General features: G+C 40.9%; 1 protein-coding gene across 6 annotated transcripts in view; it reads left to right on the top strand.

The window, feature by feature from the left end:
• Positions 1-27,195, top strand: part of sorcs1 (sortilin-related VPS10 domain containing receptor 1) — a 226,459-nt gene that overhangs the window by 179,633 nt on the left and 19,631 nt on the right. For all 6 annotated transcript variants that reach the window (XR_013490770.1, XR_004501566.2, XM_033624848.2 and 3 more), the window contains exons 10-20: positions 896-1,042; positions 1,962-2,064; positions 8,098-8,174; positions 10,277-10,368; positions 10,737-10,844; positions 14,555-14,672; positions 18,056-18,189; positions 21,191-21,304; positions 22,918-23,089; positions 25,010-25,196; positions 25,860-25,993. Coding sequence is in view for 4 of the 6 variants with exons in the window: in XM_033624848.2 (XP_033480739.2) it covers positions 896-1,042; positions 1,962-2,064; positions 8,098-8,174; positions 10,277-10,368; positions 10,737-10,844; positions 14,555-14,672; positions 18,056-18,189; positions 21,191-21,304; positions 22,918-23,089; positions 25,010-25,196; positions 25,860-25,993 (1,386 nt within the window). In the remaining 2 variants the exon portion in view is untranslated. The remainder of the gene's footprint in view (positions 1-895; positions 1,043-1,961; positions 2,065-8,097; positions 8,175-10,276; positions 10,369-10,736; positions 10,845-14,554; positions 14,673-18,055; positions 18,190-21,190; positions 21,305-22,917; positions 23,090-25,009; positions 25,197-25,859; positions 25,994-27,195) is intronic.

Here is a 27,195-nt window from a genome sequence, read left to right on the forward strand (position 1 = left end):
ATGAGCGCTCAGCCCGCAAGTTTATTATGAACACTGATCAATATTTTAGAGCCAGGAGGCAGAGATGATGAAATGTACTTGTTTTGTCATTTTGGAAACAACCCCTGCTGCTGTAGGCCTACAGTCTTCAGAGCACATTGTGTGAATACGAAGCAGCTTCAAAGTGCTGACACCAACAAAGGCAAGAGGGGATTGTGCCAGGGATATAGATTTTTGGGAAGCTGAGATTATTTCTTTCTTTGATGAATAACTGCAAATATTACTTCACAAAATAAACCTAATCCAAAAAGAAAGAAAAAAAGTGTGTTAAGGGCTAATGTTGAGGCACTCCGGCACTTAGGTATGATTTTTAAAGACATAGCAGCACAAAATGTAAGCTAAAACTATATGTGTGTGAATCAAATAATTAACATGCTGATGATGCTGTTCATGTCTTGCTGTGGCCTTGGTGATAAAATCAAATCCACTGTCTTGATTGGGGTCGCCACCCAAAACGTAGAATATGCTAAATCTCTCCTCCAAGGGAGATTGAAGTATCTGTCAGTTACTAAAGTGGAGTTTCATCGCCTGATATTACTATCGCTGACTCAATTCAGTATCCCTGAGCTATTCCTGGGGGCCTCCAACAAGGAGTCAGATTCATTTAAGACACACATTGATTACTCAAAAGTCCCCAGACAGTCAATCATTTCCCACTCAGTGTTTGTGGCGGTGTTTGGTTTGTTGGGAATACAGAATAGGTAAGTGTGTGGGGCCGCATTGCCCCAAGGCATGCGATTTGCTTTGCATTCATTTCCTGCAACGTGACTTGAAGATATAGGGATGCTTAATATCTTTTTGACATGTGCAAAGTCTGCTTCTGGAGCTGTGAGCTGTTCCCTTTCTAATTTCCCAGGTAGCAGGAATAAAGGGGATGTTCCTAGCCAACAAAAAGACGGATAACCAAGTAAAGACGCATATCACCTACAACAGAGGCAGAGACTGGAGGTTACTGCAGGCCCCGAGCAAAGACCTGAGGGGCAACAGCATTCACTGTGTGCTAGTGAGTATCTGCGAGCGTGCTGCGTTCATACGTGTTTTTGTATGTGCGCGTTTCCATCAAAGAGAGGCCTTGACAGGAGTTGACTGATCCCAGCAGCAATGAGAGGCCCAGCTCAGAAAGAGCAGCGCCCGTCAAAGCTGAGTGCTCTGAGGCTGCTGAGCTGAAAGGTCAGCCATTTTGATTCAGTCCAATAAGCTGACCTCCCATTTAAGAAACACAGAGAGAAAGAGGTGTCTGACAGCAAAGCAGACGCTTCTTTTTTTTTATGTCTTTCTTCCTGAAAGCCTCTGAAAGTTAGGAGCCTCTCACGATGTTGAATCAAGTTTTCACTCAGAAGCCAAAGTCGGAAATTTAAAGTAAGGAATCTAACTGCATGAGTTTTCAACTACATATGAGGTGTTTGTTGTTTGGCACACCCGCCACAATTGCCCAAAAGAAGCCAGACTGAGATGACAGGGTAGATTTGATGGTGTGTGTCACTGCTGCATACTTCATGATGTGCAAAGCACATTAGCAGATTCTCTTAACATGACTGTATATAAAAAATAATCACCCTTTTTTGATAAACCAATTAGTGATTCTGCGGCGTGCCTCGCCTTCTACCCATATTATACAGTCATTTGTCAGGAAATGTCAGAGTTTTAATAAACCTCTAAACAGCCCGTCACAACATGCCCTGCACTACTGGCATTTTGCTGGGTCGTAATGAGAATTGTGTCAGTAAAGGTTAACCCAATCAAAATTAATGGTGAAACCAGCCAATGGGGAAATGGTGTTTGTGATAAAAACTTATGACTTGGGAGGGTTGTGCATCCAAGTCGATGCAACAGACGTTTTATTCCGAAGCGTCTTTTGAAGGACTTTTAGTGATGCTGTTTCATTGCTTTGATAACTGACTTTGTGATTTATTTTTCCGCAGCCATACTGTTCATTACATCTCCATCTTCACGTGTCTGCGAATCCCTACACATCTGGAAACATTGCCAGCAGGGACTCGGCGCCAGGGATCATTGTCGCGTCAGGTGGGTGAGAGGGATTCTCTTTTGAGTGGCATGTTGTTTCTTTCTCTCTCTATCTCCTTTGAGCTCTGAGGCTTTTTATCTCATAAAACAAAAAGCCTGCTGAAACTCTTTGACATTTTTGTTTTGTTTATTACAAAGTAATTAGATGAATTATTTGTAGCTTTTGACTAAAAGACTTAAAACTATCACTTGCTCACAGTTATTTTTATTTCAAGGTCCAGTGGGTAGGATTTAGGAGGATATATTGGTAGAAATGAAATAAATATGTCTCCTTAAGTGTATAATTGCCTGAAAATAAGAATCATTGTCTTCTTGTTACTGTAGAAGGAGCAGTTTATATCTACATAGGGAGTGGGTCCTCATCTACGGGTGTTTCTACAGAAGCCCAGAACGGACAAACCATAGGGCCATTCCCATTTTGACATGGGCCACTTTAGTTAGCAGCCCCTCTGCTTTGAAAAGATTGGAAAATCAAAGATATTACAATGTAAAACTGCTTTCTTCAATGTGTTTACCAGTTTAAATCACAGGGTCAGTTTGTTTTGTGATCTACCTCCTGAGCGTCTGGATCTTGAGTTATTTCAGAAAAAAAAGTGAGCACATGCCAAACTGCGTCGTAGAAACACCAATTTGTACAACGTATCCTCATATCACAGTGCGATGATATCCTACCAAATACACACAACACTTCATACGATATCCTACAAATTAGCATCCCACAAATAACGTTACAACATAGAGTTGCATAATTAACATGAAGTTACAGAGGTTAGTTTTAGGCAAGTAAAGTTTCCATGGTTGGGTTTAGGAAAAGAAACATGGTGAGGATATAACTTAAAATGACTCAAAGTACACTCAAAGTTCATATGGTGCCAGACTGAAATCTCCGTGGGAAAGTACCAGGGGAAAGACTATGGTTTTGGTTTTGTGACCGTGACCCATCCTCCTCCTCAACCTGCTTTCTTACAAGACAGCCTGAAACCGCTTCCTCATTTACTCCCATCAGTGCATTGGTCATGTGATTGCAGCCTTCCAAAAAACATGGGTTATGCACGAATTACTGGCTCAGAATTATGTAGGATATGTACAAATTAGGATGTATTACTTTTCATAGTTTATGAGAACAGCCTGATTTGTAATTTTAACCACCAAGTCAGTTTGTTTTGGAAAGTAAGAGACCTCTGCAGATAGTTCTGCTCCCGATAAAAACCTCCTGAATGTCTGGATCTTAAGTTATCAGAGCAACAAAATGAGCATTCAGTTGCAGGTGCTGGGCTGGCGGTCCATCTCTGACAAGCACAACACCATCAGAGAGATACAGATTTGAAACGTGAAATTGCTTCAATCTGTAGTCTTACCAGTTTTAATCACCTGGTCCATTTGTTTTGGAAAAGAAAGAGACCTCTGTGGATAATTTGCCTCTTGCTTCAGGAAGCTTTTACTTCCTGTTTCAGCTGGTTACAATCTGCAATCCTCACCACTAGATGCCACTAAATCCCCCCTAAATCTCACACACTGGACCTTTAAAGCCTCTGGATTAAACAGGCTTGCATTTCACTAGCGAAAGACAATTTACACATATTGCAGAAAGGAAGTCCAACTCGAAAAGAATGTTACGAGAATGCAAACAATGGAGTTGGTGGAATGAATTCTACATTGTGTTGCTTGCTTCAGTGTTAGTCAGCACAAGACAACAAAGGAGACACCGATGTGCTTTTTGCCAGAGTTGTGTTTTTATTGGCAGTGGCATTCGCAATCAAGTAGTGCATCTCCTTTTTTTTGAGTTTCTCTTCCCCATCCATGGACGCATTTGTGCTAACTCAAGGAGACAAAGACCACGAAAATCACTTAGACAGACCAAGCCAGAAAAATCTGCCTCTTTGAGTTAGTTGAAAATCCTGGCACTCAACATTTCAGTGCAGTGATGCTTTCAATATGGCACTGCAGCTCTCATCGCATACTTCTATGGGATTGCATTCGGCTCTTTGCAGGTTTTTGCTCTTTACTTTCTGCTTTCAATAGTTTGTCCCTGTTCAGCATCAGTGTACAGCTCCCACAGGCTTCTGACAACATGCATGTGTCACCTCACCTTTGAACAGGGCAAATGACACAACAGAAAACTATATAATCTTCGTGTTTTAGCCCTCAGAGCATCGTTGTTCCTCAGAGCTCAGGAGAGAAAGCAAAGAGTCTCATTGACTCAGCGGGGAGAAAACAAAGAAATGGAGGAATATGAGATCAGCAGCCCCCCAGGTGAATTCACACCTCAGTGATATTTACTCCCGCGTGGACCGGCACTGTCAATAACACATCAGCACATGCCTCGGGTGTCTGGAGAAGGTGTCTGGACCTGTGAAACAATGTGAATTAAACAAGTTTCAGGGATGTGGGAATAGAACAATGGGCTGATTGTGTTTGATCTGTGTCATTATTCAAGCTACAAAATGGCCAAAATGGACAGAGTGAAAGGAAAAGTGGTATTTTTTTATCATTAGCTTGTAAAATATGCAACACCTCTCGGTCTTATTGTGGTTTTACCTCCCACTTGAGATGCCTGAGAAGAGAGAAATCCCATCGCTTATCATAACATATTACTCACCAGCTTCCTAAGTGAAATCTGGGGATACAGAGACATTACACAGTGCAAGTCCAACAGTGTAAGGACTGCACAGAGGCACACAGTCAGGTTGTTCACTCACTAGCCACTTTATTAGGTACATCTGTTCTACTGCTAGTAAATATAGTTATCTAATCAGCTTATCACATGGCAGCAGCTCAGTTAATTTAGGCATGTAGACATGGCCAAGACGATCTGCTAAAGTTCAAACCAAGTACAGGAATAGAGAAGGAAGATGATTTTGAACATTGCATGGTTGTTGGTGGCAGACGGTCTGGTTGAAGCAGAAGCTGATGATCTACTGGGATTTCCACACACAGCCATCCCTAGGGTTTACACAGCATGGTCTGAAAAAGAGAAAATGGCCAGTGAGCGGCAGTTCTCTGGGCGGAAAATGCCTTGTTGATGCCAGAGGTCAGAGGAGAATGGCCAGACTGGTTCAAGATGATAGAAAGGCAACAGTAACTCAAATAACCACTGGTTACAGCTTAGGTATGCAGAAGAGCATCTCTGAATGCACAACATGTCCAACCTTGAAACAGATGGGCTTCCACACTGGGTGCCACACCTGTCAACTAAGAACAGGAAACTGAAGCTAAAGTGGGCCCTCCAATACTGGACAGATAAAGTTTGAAAAAGGTTGCCTGGTCTGATGAGTCTGGATTTCTATTGTGACATTCAGATGGTAGGGTCAGAATTCAGCGCAAGCAACATAAAAGCATGGATGCATTCTGCCTTGTATCAATGATTCAGGCTGGTGGTGGTGGTGTAATGGTGTGGGGGAGATTTTCTGGGCACATTTTGGACCCTTAACTGAGCATCATTTAATCTCAACAGCCTACCTGAGTATTGTTGCTGACCATATCCATCCCATTATGACCACAGTGTACCCATCTTCTGATGGCTACTTCCAGCAGGATAACGCACCATGTCACAAAGCTCAAATCATCTCAAACTGGTTTCTTGAACATGACATGAGCTCCCTGTACTGTACTCAAATGGCCTCCACTGTCACCAGATCTCAATTTAACAGAGTTCCTTTGAAATGTGTGTGACATCATGATAGAACAAAATCTCCAAAGGATGTTTCAAGCACCTTGGTGAATGAAGGCATAGCGATGCCCAAGGCAGCCATAAGTGTATCTGTGTGACACACAGCTAAAACACAATGTAGCATGTTTTTTATGTTGTGAAACAATCAGTGTGAGGTTGACGCAACAAAACTACTTGGTTAAATTTAGAATCAAGATCCTGTTTTAGGTTAAAAAACTACATTTGTTCCGTAGCATGACATAAATACATCATTTGACTGATATCAGCGCGCAACAACCATTTGTAAATTGCTTTACGTTACATTAAAACCCATCCACCTCCCCTCCCTCCCACTCTACACAGACTTTCTCGCTCTTTATACTACATCACCTGCTCTCAGTGTCTGGAATTGGCACTGCTGGGTTTACATTGGAGTTACATCAAAGTGTGGTGCACTTCATAAAGACGCAAAAAAGTGCCTTTTGCATCAATGAGTGCGTTTACATGGACAGTTTAATTCCCTTTTCATTCGGAATGAAAGTTCATTCCTATTAAAAGTGATCTTGTAAACACCTAATTCGGAATGAAAATGGCCAATGCAGTTGAAAATTCAATCCAATGTAAGGGGCTGGAATATTCCATTTCTAATTCTGAATGAAAGAATTTCTCGAGATTCGAGATAGAGCAGTTGGACTCGTTGCACTGACCGGTTTCCACTTTGGGGTCGGGGTTGTGTGGGGAGCTCTCCGCGGTGCTGAACGGCTCCCGGTGGGCGTATTTCTGCCTTGATGGTGCACCACGACCAGCTCTGGGTCAGCTGGGAAAGGGGAAAATTCTTTTCCATTTTAACCCACACCATGATCTTTTCCTAACCCTAATCAAGTGGTTTTTGTGCCTAAACCTAACCAGACCTTAACCACAGGGCATCATGATGATTTCGGAACAACGGGACTTCGGAACAATGGGCTTAATATGGTCGGAACAATAGGCTGTCGGACCAATGAGCTGTCGGACCAATGGGCAGACCCCGGTTGTTGTCGTACTGCTGCTTCAAGAATATAAGCAAAACAAGCCCGAAAAAGGTACTAAAAACAGCATCGTCAAGCATCTTGTTATTCAGAGCGAGGACTACAGTTTTTTCTTCCGGTAAACGTAATCACGGAACATCCGTCCCGCCCCCTATCCAATCAGAAACCTTCCTTGCCCCAAACCTTGCGTGGACCCGAATAAAGGCGATTAAACTTAAAAACTTTATTTCCTAATGATTTCATTCAGATTTAATTAATTCCGAATGAGAAGCCATCATTTAACCGCACCCAGTGTCACATGCTGAGGGGTGTGACAAAGCGGCAGTATTGGATGTCCTGGGAATGAGAACATGCTGGCAGTTCTGGGGCCAAAAGGAGGTTTAACCCGGTACAAGGGAGGTGTGCCTAAAAAAAGTGGCCAGGAAGTAGTTACACCAGATTTTGTAGAACTACTTCTGAGTTCAGCTTTGACCTAATGGACTTACTGTAGTTTTGCACACAAACACACTCACATTTTTTCTATGTAATAAGTTATTGTAACTCATTGTAATTCAGTGCACACACTTTTTTGGTTTGAGGACTCAAAATTGTCACAAGGATTGAATTTGAGTTCCAGCCCTGCTCATTAGTCAAGAGGTGTAGTCTATACGCCTCTTGTCTAATGATCGATGGCGGATACACTGTATTTGTCTGGTGTCGGGGAAAGATAATATGTGAGAGAGCTATGTTTAGCCTTACTAAAACACTGTGTTAAGTTTGTCTTTACACAGTACCTTAGCAACAACTTGTGGTGTGTTGCACGTGTACTGTACATGTACCTTAACTCCATATCACGGCAGTGAGGAAATCAACCAAAAGGAGATTTTAGCTGGTGTAAGGTTACTCTGTAAATGTAGGGTTTGTATGTAAATTGTTTCTCCATAAGGGTTCAGACAAGGGAACAACCAGGCCTCTGAAACAGTCTCAGTACTTTCCAGCCTGGTGTTTAACCACCTGGCACCAATTACAAGCTAAATTAAAGCAATTACAGCAGTCTGCATAGCATTAGGAAAGCTCGTCTTAATATGGTCAGAGCTGCTGAAAGATGAATACAGTAATCTGGATTTATTGGTTAATTTAGGGGTATGGGCAAATGTCGCACTGCACAGTCGATCTTCTGGAGCACTGTAATTACAGCCCCAGTCTGCAGTTTCAGGCTGAGGCCCCCTGCTGTACTGCTGGTCCAAAGGCTCCTTACAAAATTTGGGATTTATTTGATCTCAAATAGAATTCATTCCCTGTGTCTGCATTATGCAATACCCCAACTCACACACTTACTGTAGTTTGTCTTCTCTCTGTGTGCCGCCTCACCTCCAGGCTCCATCGGCTCAGAGCTGACAACCAGCAATGTCAGTGTGTTCGTCACCTCGGATGCAGGAAACACATGGAGACAGGTGAGGGTGGTTTTTTGTAATAATGTCCCACTGTCAACTATAATGACACTGCAGCTTTTTCTTTTTCAATTTTAGAAAATGAGAAAAGAGTTTTTGGAAATAATTGTGAAACAGCTTCTACCTTCAAAGGGAAAATTGCGGCTTTTTATGTCAATGTTCAATCAGTGTTGATGCTAAATGCAGTCTTTTGAATCATTAAATCCCTCAGTGCGTGTCACACTAACCGAGAGAATTGAGTTATCCTGCTCGCCTACACGTAGCAGGATCCATTGCACACAAGCCTCTGACACCCAACATTTACCCAAGACACTATAGGTGAATCTGACCTCTCAGCCCAGCAGGTCTTGGTTGTCTTTTTAAGTTTATCTTCAGGATCCATAGGAAGATCTCCTGCACATCTTTGTCTAAGTGAGGAGTAAAACTTTTATGCTTTGTAACACACAAACAAGCTGTCTTGGGGTTGTCATCAGCGACAGCATTCAACAAAAACTGCCCACACTGAAAATCACTGCAGTAGAATGATTTAGTTTCTGCTGGCATCGGAGGGCAATTTGAGCAGCAGCAGCACCACCAGTTGGTGTTTGCTTTAAGAAGCTCAGGTTCTCGATGGTCCCTGCCAGCCATATCCTCTTATTCAGCCACAGCCTTGACTGCTCTCAGCTGCAATTCTTCGGACTTCGAATAAATATTCCTGAATGTGCGAGTCAGCCAAAACACTGTAAAATGCATCCTCATCCATAATACCCATCATATTTGGGGATTCCATTTTCACTGTTGGAAACATAGCTAGTTTGCCAAACAAGCAAGAGAGCGCAGGAAGTTTTGTTTTTGAGTGGCATCTGGAGCACGCCCCCCTGGTATGTGTGTTATTATTGCTGCAGTGAAGTTAGCAACTTTGTCAGTGGGAACTAAGTGGCATCCTGAAGACAACACCAAGTACTGTACCAAAAACTGCAGTTCTTTGAACGGCCACTAGAGGCTGGCGCCGAAGTCAATCCCCATAGACCCTCATGTTAAATTGCCCAACTTTAAAGGAGAAATAAACATGTTACATCTTGGTATTAAAATGGTGTTGGTCTCTTGCTAATTTCTGAGTTAATAATAACTTGAGGGGTGAATTTCTATATAACTTACCCATTTACATTTCATTGCGTCTTAAAGTTACACTTTGAGTAACAAGCTGTCTGTAGAAAGTATCATCGAGTTATCCGTCCCTTGCTCCTCCACAGCTCCATCCACATATGGTCACTTCTGGCTGCAAAAGGCCAAGATGGCTACAGCCAGCATGCTAAATTCGAGGCTTCAAAACAGGAGTCCACAAACCAGTGGGTGATGTCACAGTGGCTATGTCCATTCATTTTATACAGTCTATGGCTGCAACAAAAAAATTCACGACCGCTGGAGAATACTAATGTAAATGTTTTCTTATTTATGATGACAATTTTGAGTATACACAGATTAAAAATAAACAGTGCTTTATATACAGTATGTTTACATATATATCAGTTTTCAATTATGGACACTGTTGTTGGCTGAGATCAGCTCCCATCTTATATTCCACCATGTTCACTGCAGCAATTATATTATATTATTAATATTACAGACTTGCACCTTATAATTAATTTTTCCAATGATGTGCCCAATTGAATCACAGCCTCCATATGGAGGACCATGAACCGACTGCCCTGCTATCCTCTCACTAAAAATTATCCTCCTCCTCACTCTCTCTCCCTGATTTTGTCATGTAGCCTTTTAATCCTCATACAGTAGCCAGAGCTTTTTAAGGTCGATAATCAAATGAAGTTTTAAGAGTTATTTGATTCAGTCCTTGCATACAGTGCCTGTGGGCCGCCCCTTACCTCACCTGATCCTAGCGCTTTCAATTGATGGGGCTTGTTTCTAATTAAACATGGCAATGAAAAATAATCGTTTGGAGGTTGATGTGGCATGTACTAACCCTGATGCATACTGTGTGTGTGTGTGGTGTATTATTACTTTGCTTGAATGATACAGAGTGGGTGTGTGCAGACGTGTTGATCATGTACACGGGTGACAAGCTGCTGAAAAGTGAGCACTGTCTTTTTTTTTTTTTGTCCCCGCAGATCTTCGATGAGGAGTACGCTGTGCTGTATCTTGACCAAGGTGGAGCCTTAGTGGCAATAAGACACACTCCACTTCCCATCCGTCACCTGTGGTGAGTCATTGTGACAGAGATGTCATTTGTCACAGCATGACTTATTTCCCCCAGAGGAAGCCCTCGAGTCTTAAGTTAGTCAAACAAAGGCAAATGAGTTTGTGTTTGAAACTGTGAGACAATATTCTGGTTAGAAAACCCAGCAGCCATGGAAAAGTCTGCTTTGACAATTGTCATTCAATTTCACCTTTCCATGTTTGAAGCCATAATGAGTCTCGCTTCTACTGATCAGTGTTCACTGAGCAGAGAGCCTCAGCCCTGCGCAGAATATGAAATAAAGTTGTTAGACAGCTCTCAGGGTCATTAGCTTGTGCACACAGTCGGGGGTTAGCGTTAGTGGCTTGTGCGAAGGCTGTTTGTGTTCCCAGGTTGAGCTTTGACGAAGGACGGCAGTGGAACAAGTACAGCTTCACCAACACGCCTCTGTTCGTGGACGGGGTGCTGGGAGAGCCCGGGGAGGAGACTCTCATCATGACGTGAGTCACAGAGAATTGTCAAGTTGGAATTCTATCAATCACCTGAAAAATCAAAGTAACAACAATAGTCTGTGTGTGTAGAGGGGGTTGTGCTCTCATCTGCCTTTACCCGTGTATCTCCATCTGAGCCTGCTTGATTCAGCGTTCCTGACTGCCTGTTTTCCTTTTCATGAATAAAAAAAAAATTCTCTCAAGGTCTACCCAACATCAAAACTGGCTGTCTCCAGATTATGATCACAGGAAATCAATGCTTTGGCAGCCAGCGACAGCGTGACTGTCCATTTGAAGAACATGAAGGCAAACGATCAAAAAAAATGCCTGAGAAAACAGACAAGAAACTTTGGTTTTAAAAAAAAGTTTTAACAGCATTTAAAAGTGGGAAGAGCAGTTAGTATAATTTGAAATGTCCTCAGAAACCACATTTATGAAGATTCTTTTTGTGTTCTTCCACATTTATTATTAGAATAGCCCAGAGCTGGAGTGCATGCATATGGTATGACACAGCACCACTCTCATATTGCAGTAGAGATTTAGGACTTTGGGATGTGTTACGAAAGGGTTTGCACAGCCATTACATCAATGTTTCAAGACACCTGCCATAAATGACAGACTGACAGTCGGCTCTGTAGTCAGCTCTACAGGAGAGTGATAGGACGCAGCTGGAGAGACGGAGAGGGGGAGAGAGAATAGGAAAATGCACGGCAATCGTCTCAGCAAGAAAGGAATAAAAAACAGAGTTGGGAAAAGGGGCAGTGTAAAGACAATGCTTGCAGGTTTGCATTGAGAATAAGCTCTCAAGCACGGAGCCTCTGGGCTGGCAGACACACCATTAGTTTTCATAAGACCGCACTGTTTTCTTATCAATTTGTACTCATTTTTACAGTAAGTGCCTGTCATGGTCGGGTGCCTCCAGAGCTAATTGACAGATTGATTGTGATAAATATGTTGTGGTATGAATGGTGAGGGGGGTCAGCGCAGAAAAACACACCCACTCAATTTAGCCGGAGATGGAATATTTATCTGGTTAGTCTCATAACCTTGGATTCTGTTTTGTTTTTGACCATTGAAATATGCGGATATTCATTATGATTAAGCTTTCAGAGGAAATAAGTTAATGCTTTTCAATAACAATATCAGTTCAAACTTGTTATACAAAAAAAAAAAACACCTTAAAGATGAAAAGATGCCAGAGTGGGTGTTATATTCCAGGTTGTATCTGTACTGTTAACAAATCCTGTGAAAAGCCCAAAGCCAACAAAGTGTTGAGGCACCAATATGTTTCGTCAAATTCCTTGTCAGATGGTCGAACAGCTTTGAAATCCTTCATCCTCCCACACACACCTGATGTTGAAATTCAAAGAACTCCTTTAAAGCCTCCTAAAACTTCTGTAAGTTGAACAGGTATAAACACATTTGTCTCAAAACATGGTCGAGCAACATGTCATACAGGCTAGTTGTTTTATAGCATAACTACCCTACGCTGCTTTTTCTGGGACTTTTTACTCTCCCTAACTCAGGCTCTTCCTCAGCTGATTAAGTTTTCATTTTTAAAAAAGGCTCAGCACCTTCCTAAAATAGCTCGGTTAACCAAACAGGAGTACACAGTAGGTGAGGAAGTGTTCAGATCCTTTACCTAAAGAAATACTTCACCCATAAAAAGACCATTTATGGATCAGTTAGTCGTGCTGTGTTACTTTGAATTCATTAGAAAACAGTTTTCCTCGCATGCATCCACAGAAAAATAACAAACATCGATTGTTGATCACGTTTAACAATAGCAAAATCTTAAGAACTATATCGTAGCCAACTGGACTTGCTTGAGTTTCTTGAGGCTTCTTCAGTTCTAACAGGCTGGTGCAAAGTCATAGGCTTTAAATTCTGTGTGGGTGTGAACTCTTAAAGAGGTCACATGTGAGTCGTTGACCTATCCGCCCATCATGTGTGTCGTTAGGGTGTTAAGTTGTCTGGGGAGGGATCTAAGGACTGCACTGTAGGTGGGTGATACTTTAAGTGGTGTCATAGGCCGCCTCCTCTGTTTAACGATGGTCGCTCCAGTTTGAAGTAGATGGCGTCTTTCATGCTTCCAAGATGTGTACATGCTGTCCTCAAAGGAGCGTCCCTTTTATTTATGATGTAAATGGTCAGCCAAGTCTTGACCTGAGGAGCTGGCTCTCCTGTGTTGTGCCATGTACTTGTGGAATGGTTGTATTGTTTCCCCCAGTGTACGATATAGCACTTACCATGACCTGGATGACTGAGAATATTCACCGACAATAACAGCAAAGCTCTCATTTATCCAGTCGTATGCTCAGTACTTCCCACAACACATGCGCTTTCAAAAAAACATAAGTAATAGAGTCTGGCTTTGAAGAGAGCATGGATAAGTTTCACTTTCAATCCAGTTTTAAATAGCAAGATTTTAGTGAAAATAATGTGTTCGAGAAGTACTGGAGACTTTGATTATACTGCACAAGTTGTATGAAGGTTTGATGTTTTGCTAGTTTTACTGTTGTTAAAAACGGTCGCCAATCAATCAATAGCCATTTACCGTGGAGGCATGCAAGAAAAAAAAAAGTTTTCCTTGTGCATTCAAGGTGACACAGCATACACTAATCAATGTACAAATGTTCATTTTGTGGGTAAAGTTTTCATTTAATCCACTGACTGATTTGTTTGTTAAAACTCTGAGGATACTGAGAAATGCTGCACAATTACCCAGAGCCCAAGGTGACACCATCGCAATGTATGTGTTTGTTTATCCAACCAGCACCACAATTTTAGAAAATTAGAATGAAAAGCAGTGGAGCTGGAACCAAACATAAGGCAACAATGGACGGGCTGGTAAAAGTACTCCGAGGGCGTGGGGCTTCTATCTCTAGGCTGTGCACAGGTGTGTCACATACATTGTTGGCTTATGTATGCTCTAATGAAGGTTCAATAGACCGAAAGCTCAACAAGTCAAACACTGCATAGATGTAAGTGTGCGGAAGTCTTTTTCTACCAGTCTGGACTTAATGATGTTTCCACCACCTTGCCATGACCAAGCTGGGTGGAGCGGAGGTTACTCTGCATCATGAGATGGAATCATGAAATAGTTTCAGTAGACTCAAACGATCATCAAAATAGTCGTCTATTAATTTTCAATCACTCAACTTATCATTTTAGCTGTATTCGTATACACTCTTGGGTAGTTTAATTCAACATTTGATCTTTCTTTTATTTTATATAAAAACCTCAAATTTTAAAGCAACTAGTGAGTAAAGCTGTCAAACAGTTGTAGTGAAGTAAAGAGCACATTAATGAATGGAAAGAGTAGCTTCATTAAAATACAAGTGCCTCAAATTTGTACTAGAGTAAAAGTACTCAGTGAGATTCTACCACTGGGAGTAAATAGTACATTTGTCAGGGACTGTTTTCAGCTGTGGATCAATACACACTTTGTGCACTAGTGTAGTTCAACAGTGTGGTTCACTCATGCGTTGTTAGAAGCTTTTGGACAGCACTGCAGCTCTATGTCCCAGATAGATAAAATATACTGTATCTTAATAGTAGGATCAGGTCATTGGTGAGTTTGGTCTTCTCCAGGAATTTGTTGACAGTGAGAAAACATAAACTATCACCAGCCTAATGCTTTAACACGAATTCTGTTGGTCATTATCTGCAGCATGTTTTGTATATAACCAGCAACAGCGTGTGTGGCTATTTTCCAGGATATTCGGCCACGTCAGTCATCGCTCGGAGTGGCAGCTGGTGAAAATAGACTTCAGGTCCATCTTCAACAGGAGGTGTACAGAAGCGGATTATCAGACGTGGCACCTACACAACCAGGTACGGTGTGTGCCAGGACAGAAATAAAGACCACACTTGTTTATCACACACCCCAAAAAAAAATGTTTGTGACGGCTGGTGGAGAAATCTACATGTGAGGCTCAGATGGAAGAATCTCACGCTAATTTACTGTAAAAGCTTAACAGCCAGCATCATTTTTATGTAAAATATTTTCTTTTATGAAATTACAGTTTAAAGCAAGTGGTGTATCACAATATTTAGAAGATCTTTTTGTCAACTGATCTGTATTTAAATAATTGGTGCTGCAAAATAACTCCCTTGGTCACACATTTAGTATTTCCTACAGAGCAAAACACAGGATTTACTCAATAGTGAGCAGTAATTGTGCATAAAAATACATAACTTACAAGTCATCATCATTTTACACCATCACTGACAGGGTGTACACTTGGAAGCCAGAATATAGGACTGATTAGAGTTGTGATATCTCTCTAATTGTCAATTAATATGCAAATCTTTATTTAGGTGATCGTCTGCAGTGACTTTTCTCTCTGCAAACAAAATACACTTTATCATGGGACACTATGCAAAATGTAAGAAACCATCACAGGAAACCCAAAGTGTACTTTAAATTCTCTCTTTTTTATTGTAATAATCAAAAATATACAGGGTTCGCACGGAAATGGAAAACCTGGGAAATGATATTTCAGAACCTAATTTTCCAGGCCCAAAGTCATCATAAAATAATAAATTCCTTGAAAATTGTTGAAAAAGTCGTAGATTTTGTTGTGTGTATAGTGATCTTCTGTTGATAACCTTCCACGTAATGTAATATAACCGCAAATTTATTTGCTGTAGACTACATGTTGACGTAATGTAGCACTAATATGCGTTGATATGTGACGTACATTTCTTCATTTTCTCCAGGCATTCCATCTCTTCCTGCATGTTTGCCACTTGAATCTGATATGTTCAAACATTGCCGAGCAAATGGGACAAAACAAATAATACTGTGACGGTGTGATTTAACATGTTTCCATATCGATGCCCCTTCATTTTTGAGATGGGGCATATGACACGGGAGTCCCAATGCGCTTTTCAGTTTTGTTTTAACTGCTCTGAAAGTAGAGCGTGGTAGAAAGGTAGGAAAGGTATTGGTGTTTTTTGGGGGTTTTTTGTAACAGTGTCAGCTTTTACTCCCCGTCTTAAAATGCTCATACCCACATACCTATGTTGCTGCATTGTTTTCAGACTTGCATCCAAAATGTGTTTGTAATCAAATGCATAAAGATTACACTGAGTGTGTTTACATGGACATGAATAACCCGTTTATTATCAGGTTTTTTGATTATTCAGTTTGTGTTTCAGCATGTAAACTCCATATTCTGTTTATGAGAAACCCGAATATTCTATCTGGAATACTCTGAAAGAAATTAGGGTGTATGTGGGGAATGAATAATGAATAACCTGATTTCTAAGTGCTCGTGTTAACACTATACCCTGGACATTCATGTCCACAAAATCACACTCACTGATAGTACAAGCTTTAGAGCCAGTGACGGACTTCTATAAGTGCATGTAGAGCTTTTTTTTTTTAAAATTAGAATACAATGTGTTGACTGTGACCGTATGTTGAAGTAATTGGAGTGAATATAAACATAAGTATTAGAGTCTGAAAAGGTTGCTGTTTAATATTCATACAATAATTAACATTTGGAGTAGGCTACATTATACAGTTCTGTTTATGTTGTACGTTGTAAATGGTGATGGAAATTTTATTATAGGTACTTAAAAAAGTCATGGAGACATTTTGAAATTTTTTCCATGAAAACGTGTGAGAACCCTTCAAGTAAATTTCAGATCAGACAGGCAAATGCTCAATATCCAAAAAGTGATCAGGACAAGTGTTTAACTTTCCAATAAGAAGTGTTAATAACCATCGCTCCAAATTGAGATTTCAGACACTTATAAATCATCACTGACAGCTGATTTCAGCTACTGCCTTTAAACGTATGAAAGCAAGGCATTACAGAAAGTAATGCAATGTGGGAGTTAGTATTTTATGTAAAACACAATTCGGACACTCAAATAAAAATGCAGAAAGTCAATAGTGCTCTAGGTAACACATGCGGAGTGACTTTAGACACAGCCTACAGCATGTGCCTTATGTCAGCACTCTCTGCTTATGAATGCACCTCCATTCTGCTGCATAAACAAAATCCCTAAAAGCGGATTAAAGTTTTGACTTAATGAGCTATTATTCCAAAATAAGATGTCAATTCCTTCATGGAAAATTAAACCATCTAAAGTCTGCAGAGCTTGTTTTCTCTGTAGCACTGCTTCTAAAGGTTTGATGGGGCAGAGTTTAGCTTGATCAAACGCCAGGCTTCAGCGTCTGGGTAATGTGTGATCACTGGCTGCTTTTAGCCCGGCCATATAGTGAGTGGACTGACGCTCGACATCTTTCAGCTCCCAGAGCACTTATGCAGATTCTCCAGCCATTCCTGCTGATGCTCTGAGTGAACCGACTCTAACTACCTGCATACATTAAACCCGCCCGAGAAACCCCTCAACCTGGCCGGGCCCGGAGCCGAGCCAGGGACTTAGAGCGCGCCTTTTTTCATGGCCCCACTCTTAATTGCTTTAGACACCCATATGCTCAGAGCAGGCTAATGATCAAAACATATAGCATGGAAGATGACAAGAGTCCAAGCCAATTACAGGGCTAACCTGCCTAAATGTAGAGACACTGTAGGTCCCAGTCTGCTGCAAGAATAAACTGAACACTACCTCAAAACAGAGGACAGTGTTTGTGTTCAAAGACCACAGGGAAAGTTAAGGACATTTTCAGGAGCTGGGAATCTATTTGTGGATACAGCCGGATCTTTTTAAGCATCTCACTACTGACACCTAATGCACGAAGACAGAATGTTCCGGTCATAAAAACACAGCAGCAGTGTAGCACAGAGGATGCAGTGAAACACACTGGTGTTATCTTCTTATCTTTTTTGTACTCCAACTGATTTTATATTCACTGCTCACGCATAGATACAAGGCTAAAAATGGATTTTGGCGCTGGCAGCTTTTGCCACTGAAGCTGCTTCTTATTCGTTCATCTCAGTTTCACAAAAAAAAAAACCTCTCTAAAAAAGAAGTCAAGCAGCACATTCTCCAGTGTGACACTTGCGACGCAGGAACAGTTGTTGAGTTTAGCACACCACACGGCACAAGACCGTAAATATTCACTGAACAGGAGCGCACAACGAGCTGAAGTTAAGCAAGCCAACAGTGCTTTTCACACACAGTAAGATGCACACATGGCTGCTTGCATCATGTAAATTATTTATGGTGGCAAGTTACAAAAGCAGTTCATTTATTAAACTCTCTCTCCTCTCGGTTCTCTCCTGAAATCGGGCCTGCAGGGCGAGCCGTGCCTCATGGGAGTGAAAAGAATCTACCGGAAGCTGAAGCCCACGTCCAGGTGCGTTATGGGAAAGACGTACTCTGTGTCTATGACATCGGGCCCCTGTGACTGCACAGAGGCTGACTTTGAATGGTGAGTATATGATTCTTTTATTTTTATTTATTTTTTTTTTTTTGTCATCCCATAGTCAGTCTCATTTGCACTCATCTGTATCATTGTTAAAGGGGAATTTCACGAAATTTTACAAAGCAAAGTCACTCTACTACTCGCAATACAGTTGTATAATGTATTCTCTGATTCTAGAAGAAGCTTTTTGAAAACAGGAGTTTGAAATATGAGTAATGCTGGCTTGATATCAGATTTTCTCTGCATGATAATTGTGGCCAAAAGAGTTCATGATGTTGATATTATTGCGATACCTACAGAAAATTCATCTTCATCGTCAAATTCGTCCTCAACTGTTTATTGTGTGTTTTGTCTCTTTTTTTTTGCAAATGAATTAAACAAGTGTGGGGATGTAGAGAAAGAGAATCTGTAACCATACCTGTGCAGAAATTTACAAAAAAAGGCAACCAGATGGTGTTTAGGGAGGGAGACAAAGCGACAACAGAAAGACACAGAGAGAATTGAAGAAGCCCTGGATTATTTACACCATATTATCATACATGTATTATTCCACGGTTATCATCACTATCAGTACATCACGTCACCCCGTGATGGTGTTGTCATGGTGTCGACAGGGCAGGTGGGGTTCAATGAAAAGACGAAGGCAGTCCAGTGTTTTTGGATCTTGACCTAAACTAGGGACTAAAAGTTCTCCTCCTTCGTTGCTTTCATTTTGACAGTTCTATTTTCAAAATGTCTCTTTTGAGCCCCTAACTTTAGCTGTATACAAAAAATCAATGTGCAGGAAATGATGCAATGTATGTGCTGACAGTCACACAAACTGCAGCTTTGCAATGTTAGAAAAAAAAACAAAATGGTTTTGTAAAAAGTTCACTCTGTCTATGGTTTGTTTCCTGAGATCTTCAAGTTCTCTCAACACCATCCACATTTTTAATTTCATTAGTTTTTATTTATTTATTTATTTTTCGCAGCTGTTAGAAGCATCTGTCTGTGATAACCAGCCCTGAGCCCTTTGGGCTCTACTAAAGATGAAGTGTAAATGTCACAGACTGTGTAAAATAATGGATGTTGCTGCCGTGACATCACCCATTGGTTTGTGGATTCCAGTTTTGAAGCCTCCTGTTTGGCATTTTGGCCATCACCGTCTTGGATATTTGGAGCCAGAATTGATCATATTAGGACAAGAGGGCAGAGGAAATGCTAACGCTAGCTGCTAGCTTGGCCAGCACAGCTATGGTTGACTGTGATCATGCTAATGGTAATTTTTGCAACCAAAAAACAGGCTTAAAAACCATTAAAACAAAATGTACTTACTGTAAAAGCTGAATATCTGGCTCCTTGGAGGGTCTTTTAATACAACCAAATGCTGAACAATACATTTTAGGCAACCAAAATGATACAATTAAGATTTAATGACTTCACATTGAAATAGCGACAGATTTTGCCATACCTATACTTTGTGAATCTGGGGTTACGCCACTGTTACGTTACCAAACCAACGTTGTTGCTGTGGTTACAACTTTACAATAGAAGGCAGCCACCTGTCATTTAAAGTAGCCATGCCTTTGATTATGCATTACTTTAAAATGTAATCTGTGTAGTTAAATAAACATTAACTCTTGACAGTTGTCATGGATTAGCTACAAAGGCCAAAACTGTTTTTTTTGTACCAGGCTGTAACATTTTAATTTGGGAGTCTATGGGGATTGACTGGCTTCTGGAGCCAGACGGAAATTTGAGGAACTGCGGTTTCTGGCTTCATTTTTCTTCCCTGGAGGTTGACACTTTGTTAATTCCTCAGAAATGGCTCATGAATCAGTACCTTTGGAGCTAAATAATCTCCTAAAACAGCTGGGTACTGTAGTTTGTAACAAATGTCATTCAAAGAGGAGTAAAAAGCACATTTGTTGGGGACTTTCCTCAACTGTGGATGAATACCCATTATTGCATTGTGGGATTATAGTCTACTACAAGTGTATTCTACATACTAGCATCTTTGAGTACACAGTCTTTTTCACAAGGTGTCAATTAATTAATCACAAGCAGACGTAACAAATGGCTTAATCTGCAAAGTGCATTTACACACGTTCACACATTCAGACTGTATAATTCTGTGTCCCTTAACAACTCCCTCTGTTAGCTGTGTTGGCAGTTCTAAGCTATTATTCCTCACCAATATGAACACCAACAAAGAAAGAAAAAAACTGTAATGAATACACTAGTGTATTTTTTCATTACCAGTGCCTGAATTGATTCCACCTGAATAGAAATGATAATTCATAATAATAGATGCTTTTGTAGCTGCTGTTAGGGATTGTTTCTATTACAAGTACAGTTACAGAGAATTTTTTTTTTTTACATCCTTACAACCTGCTTTCTTTGAATTATCAGCAGTACTAATGTTTTTTTTTTTTTTCATGCTTCGGTCGCAAATCTGCAGGTCTCCTGAGTGAGGCAGCTCTTGGAATACGCACCATCAAAACCATAAATCACCAAGCCTAATAGCTTTCATTAACAATCACAACACTTTTGCATCTGTGTGCATGTCGCACTAATTGGGGCAATTTGTCCCTATCATTTTGGGGACACAGTGCTGCTCTGCCTTTTAATTTGTAGGACAAACAACTCATGGGCTGTGTTTAAAAAGCACCAAAGAGGCACAGAACAGTCGCTGTAACTTCTGTGAAGTCAGTACTTAAATGACATTAATTTCACATGTTGTTCCCCGCAATTCTGTAGGAGGATTTCAATATTCAGTGTGTCTGAAAATACAAAACAGATCCTTTTCAGCTGGAATATTTTATCATCCTCTATTTGATTTGTCTGTGAGTAATATCACTCATCTTACAAGTATGTGTCACACTTGAAATAGTGCGTTTCTCATTTCAGAATTGAATTTTCAAAACACAGCCTCGGGAATGTTTGCATCCGTCTTGTCTGTCACTGTTTCCTCCATTGTTTCTGATTAGATGCGTTTTTCTGTTTTTGTCTGCTCTGCTCATTACAGTGATTATGGCTATGAGAGACGGACCGACGGCAAGTGCACCCCTGCCTTTTGGTTCCATCCATCAACGATGTCCAGAAGTTGCACCACAGGGATGACTTTCCTTAACAGCACCGGGTGAGCACAGGACCAGAGCAAACTAGAATCAGCACACATATTCTCAATAGTGACTCGCAGGCATTGGGTAAAATAAATGGTGCATTTGAGTTGAATAGCTCCGGGTATATTAATTAGTTTCTCAGGGACAAGAAGGACAGGCTGAGGAAAATGTGGGCTGAATGATCAAACACGCGATTTGAGAATATAAACCATGGTAACGATGTGATTAACTGAGGGTGAAGTAGTGTTTGTGCAACATGTTTTAAAAGCTACAAAAGAGTGTGCAAAGTACAATGGCTACTCCAGAGTGTACAACCTCACCTCAAGGTCCATTTAGTGGCCGTTATGGAGCTTTTGATTATTTCAAGTTTTAAGCCAGCATGGGCAAAAAAGTCCTTAAAGTCCTCAAAAAAGTGAATAGATAAAAATTGTAGTCTGAACTACTTGATCTGCATTTCCAAGACAACTGGGAAGACTTATGTGCTAATGAAAACCATGTCAGATGACTAAAAGCTTCAGAAGTTCCCATATGAAACAGCACGAGTTTGCTCAATCATCCATTTGCTAATATACTTCCATAGATTGTATTGAAATAATGGATGTCTCAATTTTGGTATTTTGGCTGTCACCATCTTGAAATGTGGAGCCATATGTGACCATATTTGGACAAGAGGTCGGTGATAACCCTGCTAGCTGCTAGTTTGGTTAGCATGGTGTATTTACAGCTATGGTTAATTGTGATAATACGAATGCTAATGCTAATTTTTGCTAGTGAAAAGTGAAAGTGCTACTGAAAAAAAGGCTTAAATATATTTAAACAAAATTTACTTACCAGAAACCAAATATCCGACTCCTTGAAGGGTCTTGTAGAACAACTAAAAAATTAAATTAAGTTTAATGAACTGAAAACACATTGAAATAGCAACATCTGCAGCTACCCCAATATGCCATGGTAATGTTACCTAACCAACATTGTCGCTGTGGTAGGAACTTGTCAGCGAACATCACCCACCTGTCACTCAGAACGACCACGCCCTTATTCTTGCATACATTTAAGTCTTGATAACTTTTAAACAGGTGCGTTAATTAAATATTCACCACTCGTAAAGTTGTCACGAATGGGTAAATTAGCTGTGGAGACCAAAATTGTTTTTTGTACCAGACTGTAAACATGCTATTTTTTGCTGTAAATTTGGGCATTCTTGCATAGAGGTCTATAGAGACTGATTCACTCTTGGAGCCAGCCTCAAGTGGCCATTCGAGGAACTGCAGTTTTTGGCACTTCCATGGTGGCCCCGCAGGTTGCCACTTGTTTACGCCGAGTGATTTCTGGCAATGCATATTGTTCTGGATTTATTTATCCAACCTCTGAGATATCCACCTTTAATCTAATTTAGTTTCTACTGCTACCCCGGCACAATGGAGGTGATGTTCCCAACACTGACGAATTACGCTTGACAGTTTAATTAGCAACATCTCTGTCATAGAAGCACCCCTGATACTCTGGATCATCCACAGACAACATTGTCTAACAATTTCTGTATTCTATCCATCTAATGGTGACAGAGTTTGTATTCTCCACAAATACACATCTTCATCATTTAAGCCTTTTTGTGCTTTTCCACCCCCAGCTACAGGAAAGTGGTCTCTAATAACTGTACAGCTGGGGTCAGCATAGAGTACACAGCCAGGAGGCAGCAGTGTCCCATCCAAGCACCCAAAGGTCTCCACCTGGTCACCAGCGAGGGCACGCTGACAGCCACCCTGGGCACCAATGTCACCTTCCTTGTTTTTCTGGAGGAGGTAAGCTCTTTTCTGCACTTGTCAAAAAGCCTCATGAACTGCCACACAAAGTAAATGTCATTCACAATGCAAACAAGGGCAAAGTCTGAATTATCAGTATTCACCACATACACCAACATTACACAGTGCAGGGAGATCTTTTAGAAGACGATATTCCCTATGATCAGACTGTCACGATACACGGGTAACACACTCTATCAACAGAAGCACTTAGTAACTTTCCTATTTTATGCTCAAAGAATTTATTGAATATTGAATATGGAATTACAGTTGGAAAATGTCCCCTGACCAGAGACAAATGGAGACAAAAATTTTGGTCAGTGCCGACCATGTTATGTTCATACTCTATATATATACAGTCGCTATATTTTGCATGCTAGTTAGTGTCTAATATGGAGACTTAGGACACTGTTTAAGAGTGTAAAAACGTCATTACCTGCCTCAATAGTCTTTGTTGCTGTCCCCAACCAGCAGGACCTTGGCATGGTAACACTGCCATAGAACCATGTAGTGGTGGAAATGAACTCCACAAGTACTGTGTTAAAGGGAACATTTGCAACCTTTTTTATGGATGTTCAGTCACTGTTGATGCCATATGAATTCAGTTGAAGTAATGAATTCTTCAGTGTGCCTCAATCTTTTAGGAAGTCTTGGTAATATAATTTATTGCTTTTGATCAAACATGTCCTCGCAATCAACTTATGCATTACTACAGTTGATTAGCTAAGACATTTTTTGAGTTTGAAAAATGATTTTAAAAATCATTACCTTCAAACTAGCCCATATAACTAATGTAAGTCCTATTCACACAGGACTAGTATGGCCAGGAGACCTCATGGGATTTAGAAATCATCACCATGTCTTTGCTGTATGTCATGCATTGGCAAAAGATAAGATGAGTCATTGTTTTACTTAATTTACTGACATTATCTCCTGGATACGATGCACACAGACATTTGTAACTCTACTTGTGACACTCAAGCATTCCAACACCGCACATAAAAACACAAGACACAAGACATTCAGTGAGGATGTACAGTGTTAACCTCCTTATTTTCTTTTAAATATGGGTTCAACTAACCGATTCTGCCACACAGTTACACATTATTCATCTCATCAACTTTCAAGATTTCGTTCTGCTGATGGATTTGAGCTTAGTCTTTTGGTAAGTGGATCTCCATGCTGTGTAGCGAGACGAACCTCCTGCACCCAAAGTGCTGTCAAAACCTTCACTGATAAACGCAGTCCCCATAATTCTCTATGAGGAAAGGGGCAGGAACAAGGCACAGAGAAAACAAAAAAATCTAAATGCGACCACAAATGAGCAAAATGCTGATTTACACGGTACTATTATCACATGACCTCTGTCTTTGGCTAAATATAATAGGTAATTTGGGGTGGAATATTTACTTGATAAATTGCAGACATGGCAGATTTGCATAGGGTCAAGATCACAGAGACCTCCGCAATTCTTACAAACGCATGGGGTCGCAAGGTAATGCTAGTCATGTGTGAATAGAATCAGGCTTTAGAAAAGGCCTAACACATAAACAGCTATTCACAAATGAACTCTGGCTCATAGGGGAGTAGTAATTCAGCAATACATCCAGAAATCCACGCAGATACAGTGAAACACAGTCATACAAATCAAAGATCTTTGACCGTATTCACCAGCTGGTGGACCCATCTATCTAAAGTACCAGATATTATGAAGAGCAGGATCACAGTGACAACCAAAGCTCTGACTCTTGCAGCAAAAGTGTCAAGCTCTAGGACATAATTACACATCTTATCCAAGAAGTACAAAGTGCTCTGTGCTGGTGGAGTGTAATATAACAAGTGACTTGAAAACCTGAGTGAATCTGTGGGTGATGAAAGGCCAAACCTGCAGATTCCCCTCAAAGTGTCTCTGCTTTGCAGGGTGACGGGGCGAGGACAAGCATCACGCTGGACTTTGGGGACGGCCACGCTCTGACCTACTCCAATGTGAGCTCTATTGAGGACGGGATCAAGCACATCTACAAAGCCGTGGGAATCTACCGGGTGACTGCCACCGGAGAGAACAGCCTCGGCTCAGAGACTGTCATGCTCTACCTGCATGTAACATGTAAGATACTGAGGACATTGTAAGATTGGTGTTTACAAATGTGCATATGTATTTATTTAGATAAGAGAATCTCCAATTTTTACGCTCATGCTTTTGGCTCTTTCTGCTTCCCACTTTTTATCACATTCAGTGGAATTGCAGCTGTCAGCCTGAACACAGTGTGCCACATTCTGTGCTTTATCTCTCCACAGAACATGCTCCCCTCCCATAACCAAACAAACAAGTGAGATAGAACAAATCCCTTTACACTTCCACTCAAGTCAGCTTATGCTCCACAGCCGCTCAGCCCACGGAAGCCACTGCAGCCTTATATGTAACGGGGCTGACCACCCCTGGTGTATTCGGGGGGTGACAGATGTAACGGAGCTGACTTATTGATCAGGGAGCGCCATTGCCCCCGCCAATCTGTCAATCCTATGCGCCAGCCGAACAAATAGAGCCGCCGCAGGCTCAGGAGTGCCACGAATGAAAAATAACACACAGATGGCAGCCAGTGGTCCCAGCGCAGGACAGAATTCTGAGCAAACTCACCCTCTCCACCTTTTTTTTTTCTTCACTGGAGAAAAAAAAAACAAGTTGTTGTTTCTCCCTTTTTTCTCGCTGTTGCACAGTGCGGTGCAGTGCATAGACTTCACTTTGTGATGTATATGTGTGCCTGAGTAGGTCAGCTGGAGTATATCCATCTCTCAGCTCCCTTTGTGGCGGTGAGGAATAAGGAAGTGAACCTGACTGCTGTTCTGTGGCCCAGCCAAGTGGGAACGGTCACCTACATCTGGTGGATCGGAAATAACACAGAGGTACTGTACACTCAAGACTTTCCCACTTCTCTCTGAGCTTTTACTTCCGCTATGCCTTCGCGCGTTTGTGATTAAATAGGTTGCTGACTCTTGTGCTCTGAAATGTAAGAATCAGTATTTTGTTTTGCTATTTTTTTGTGCATCCAGGTATAAAGAAATTGTTCTTGTTAATCAGCATCAGAGCGTGCTGATGTATCGCAGACACAAAGCAGTTTAATTACTGATAGCCAGTGAAGTGTATCCCTTGCTCATGCTTACTCTAAACTCCTCCAACTAAGGTCAAAAGCAGAACTAAGACTGAATAATACTTTTGGATTTGCATGGTGTAAATAATGAACATGGCAACACTCGTGGAGGTTACTATACACCACAAACATAGATACGTTGAATGACAATTGTTTGAAAGCCCAAGACGGTTCGAACATTGTTCCAAAATGAAAGTTGTGCCAACACTGGGAACATTTCTGGCTATCAGCTGGACCTCCTTTCCTGGCATACTAGCAACAACAAAATACAACATTAAAACAAATGGGACTATTCAGCTGTTCTGCCAAAATTAATGCACACAGTGTGCATTCAGCAGCTTTATACTTCCTGACAACTAAAATAATAAGTATGTCTCAAAATGATAAACCTACCTTAATTCACACAGGACACAAACACCTGGGGTCTCCTGGGTGAAAGTTCTGTGCTTGACCCATTCATCCACCACCACTTCCTCCCGATGTGGACTTTGTCTTTCCTTAGTTCACCTTATGTCCTGTCAGAAAGCTCAAAGGCACCTTGGATAAAGACATTTGACTAAACACCACAGGCTTAAAATGGTGAAACGGGAATATAATTTACATGTAGATACACATAAGCAGCTTCAGTGTGTTTAACAAATGGGTGTCAAGTGATAGTATGCCCATCTGATTACAACCATTTCCCAACCAAATAAATTGTCAAATTATTGTCAAAAAATTATCAAAGTTCGTTGTATTAAAACAAAAAACATACATTTACTTTCTTCATAGCAGTAGTATGTATAATATTTCATTGTTTTTACAAAGGGTCTGGCTGAGCCATTATTGGACTTGGAATGTCACCATCTGGCTGTCCACCTCATAACCATGTTGCAGTTTTTGGCATCTGACTTGGACCATTTTGGTCAATGTCACCATCTGGACACTGTTTGCATAAATCTGAGATCACGGCAGAAG

Source organism: Epinephelus lanceolatus, chromosome 3, assembly GCF_041903045.1.
Source record: "Epinephelus lanceolatus isolate andai-2023 chromosome 3, ASM4190304v1, whole genome shotgun sequence".
Classification (NCBI taxonomy): Eukaryota; Metazoa; Chordata; class Actinopteri; order Perciformes; family Serranidae; genus Epinephelus; species Epinephelus lanceolatus.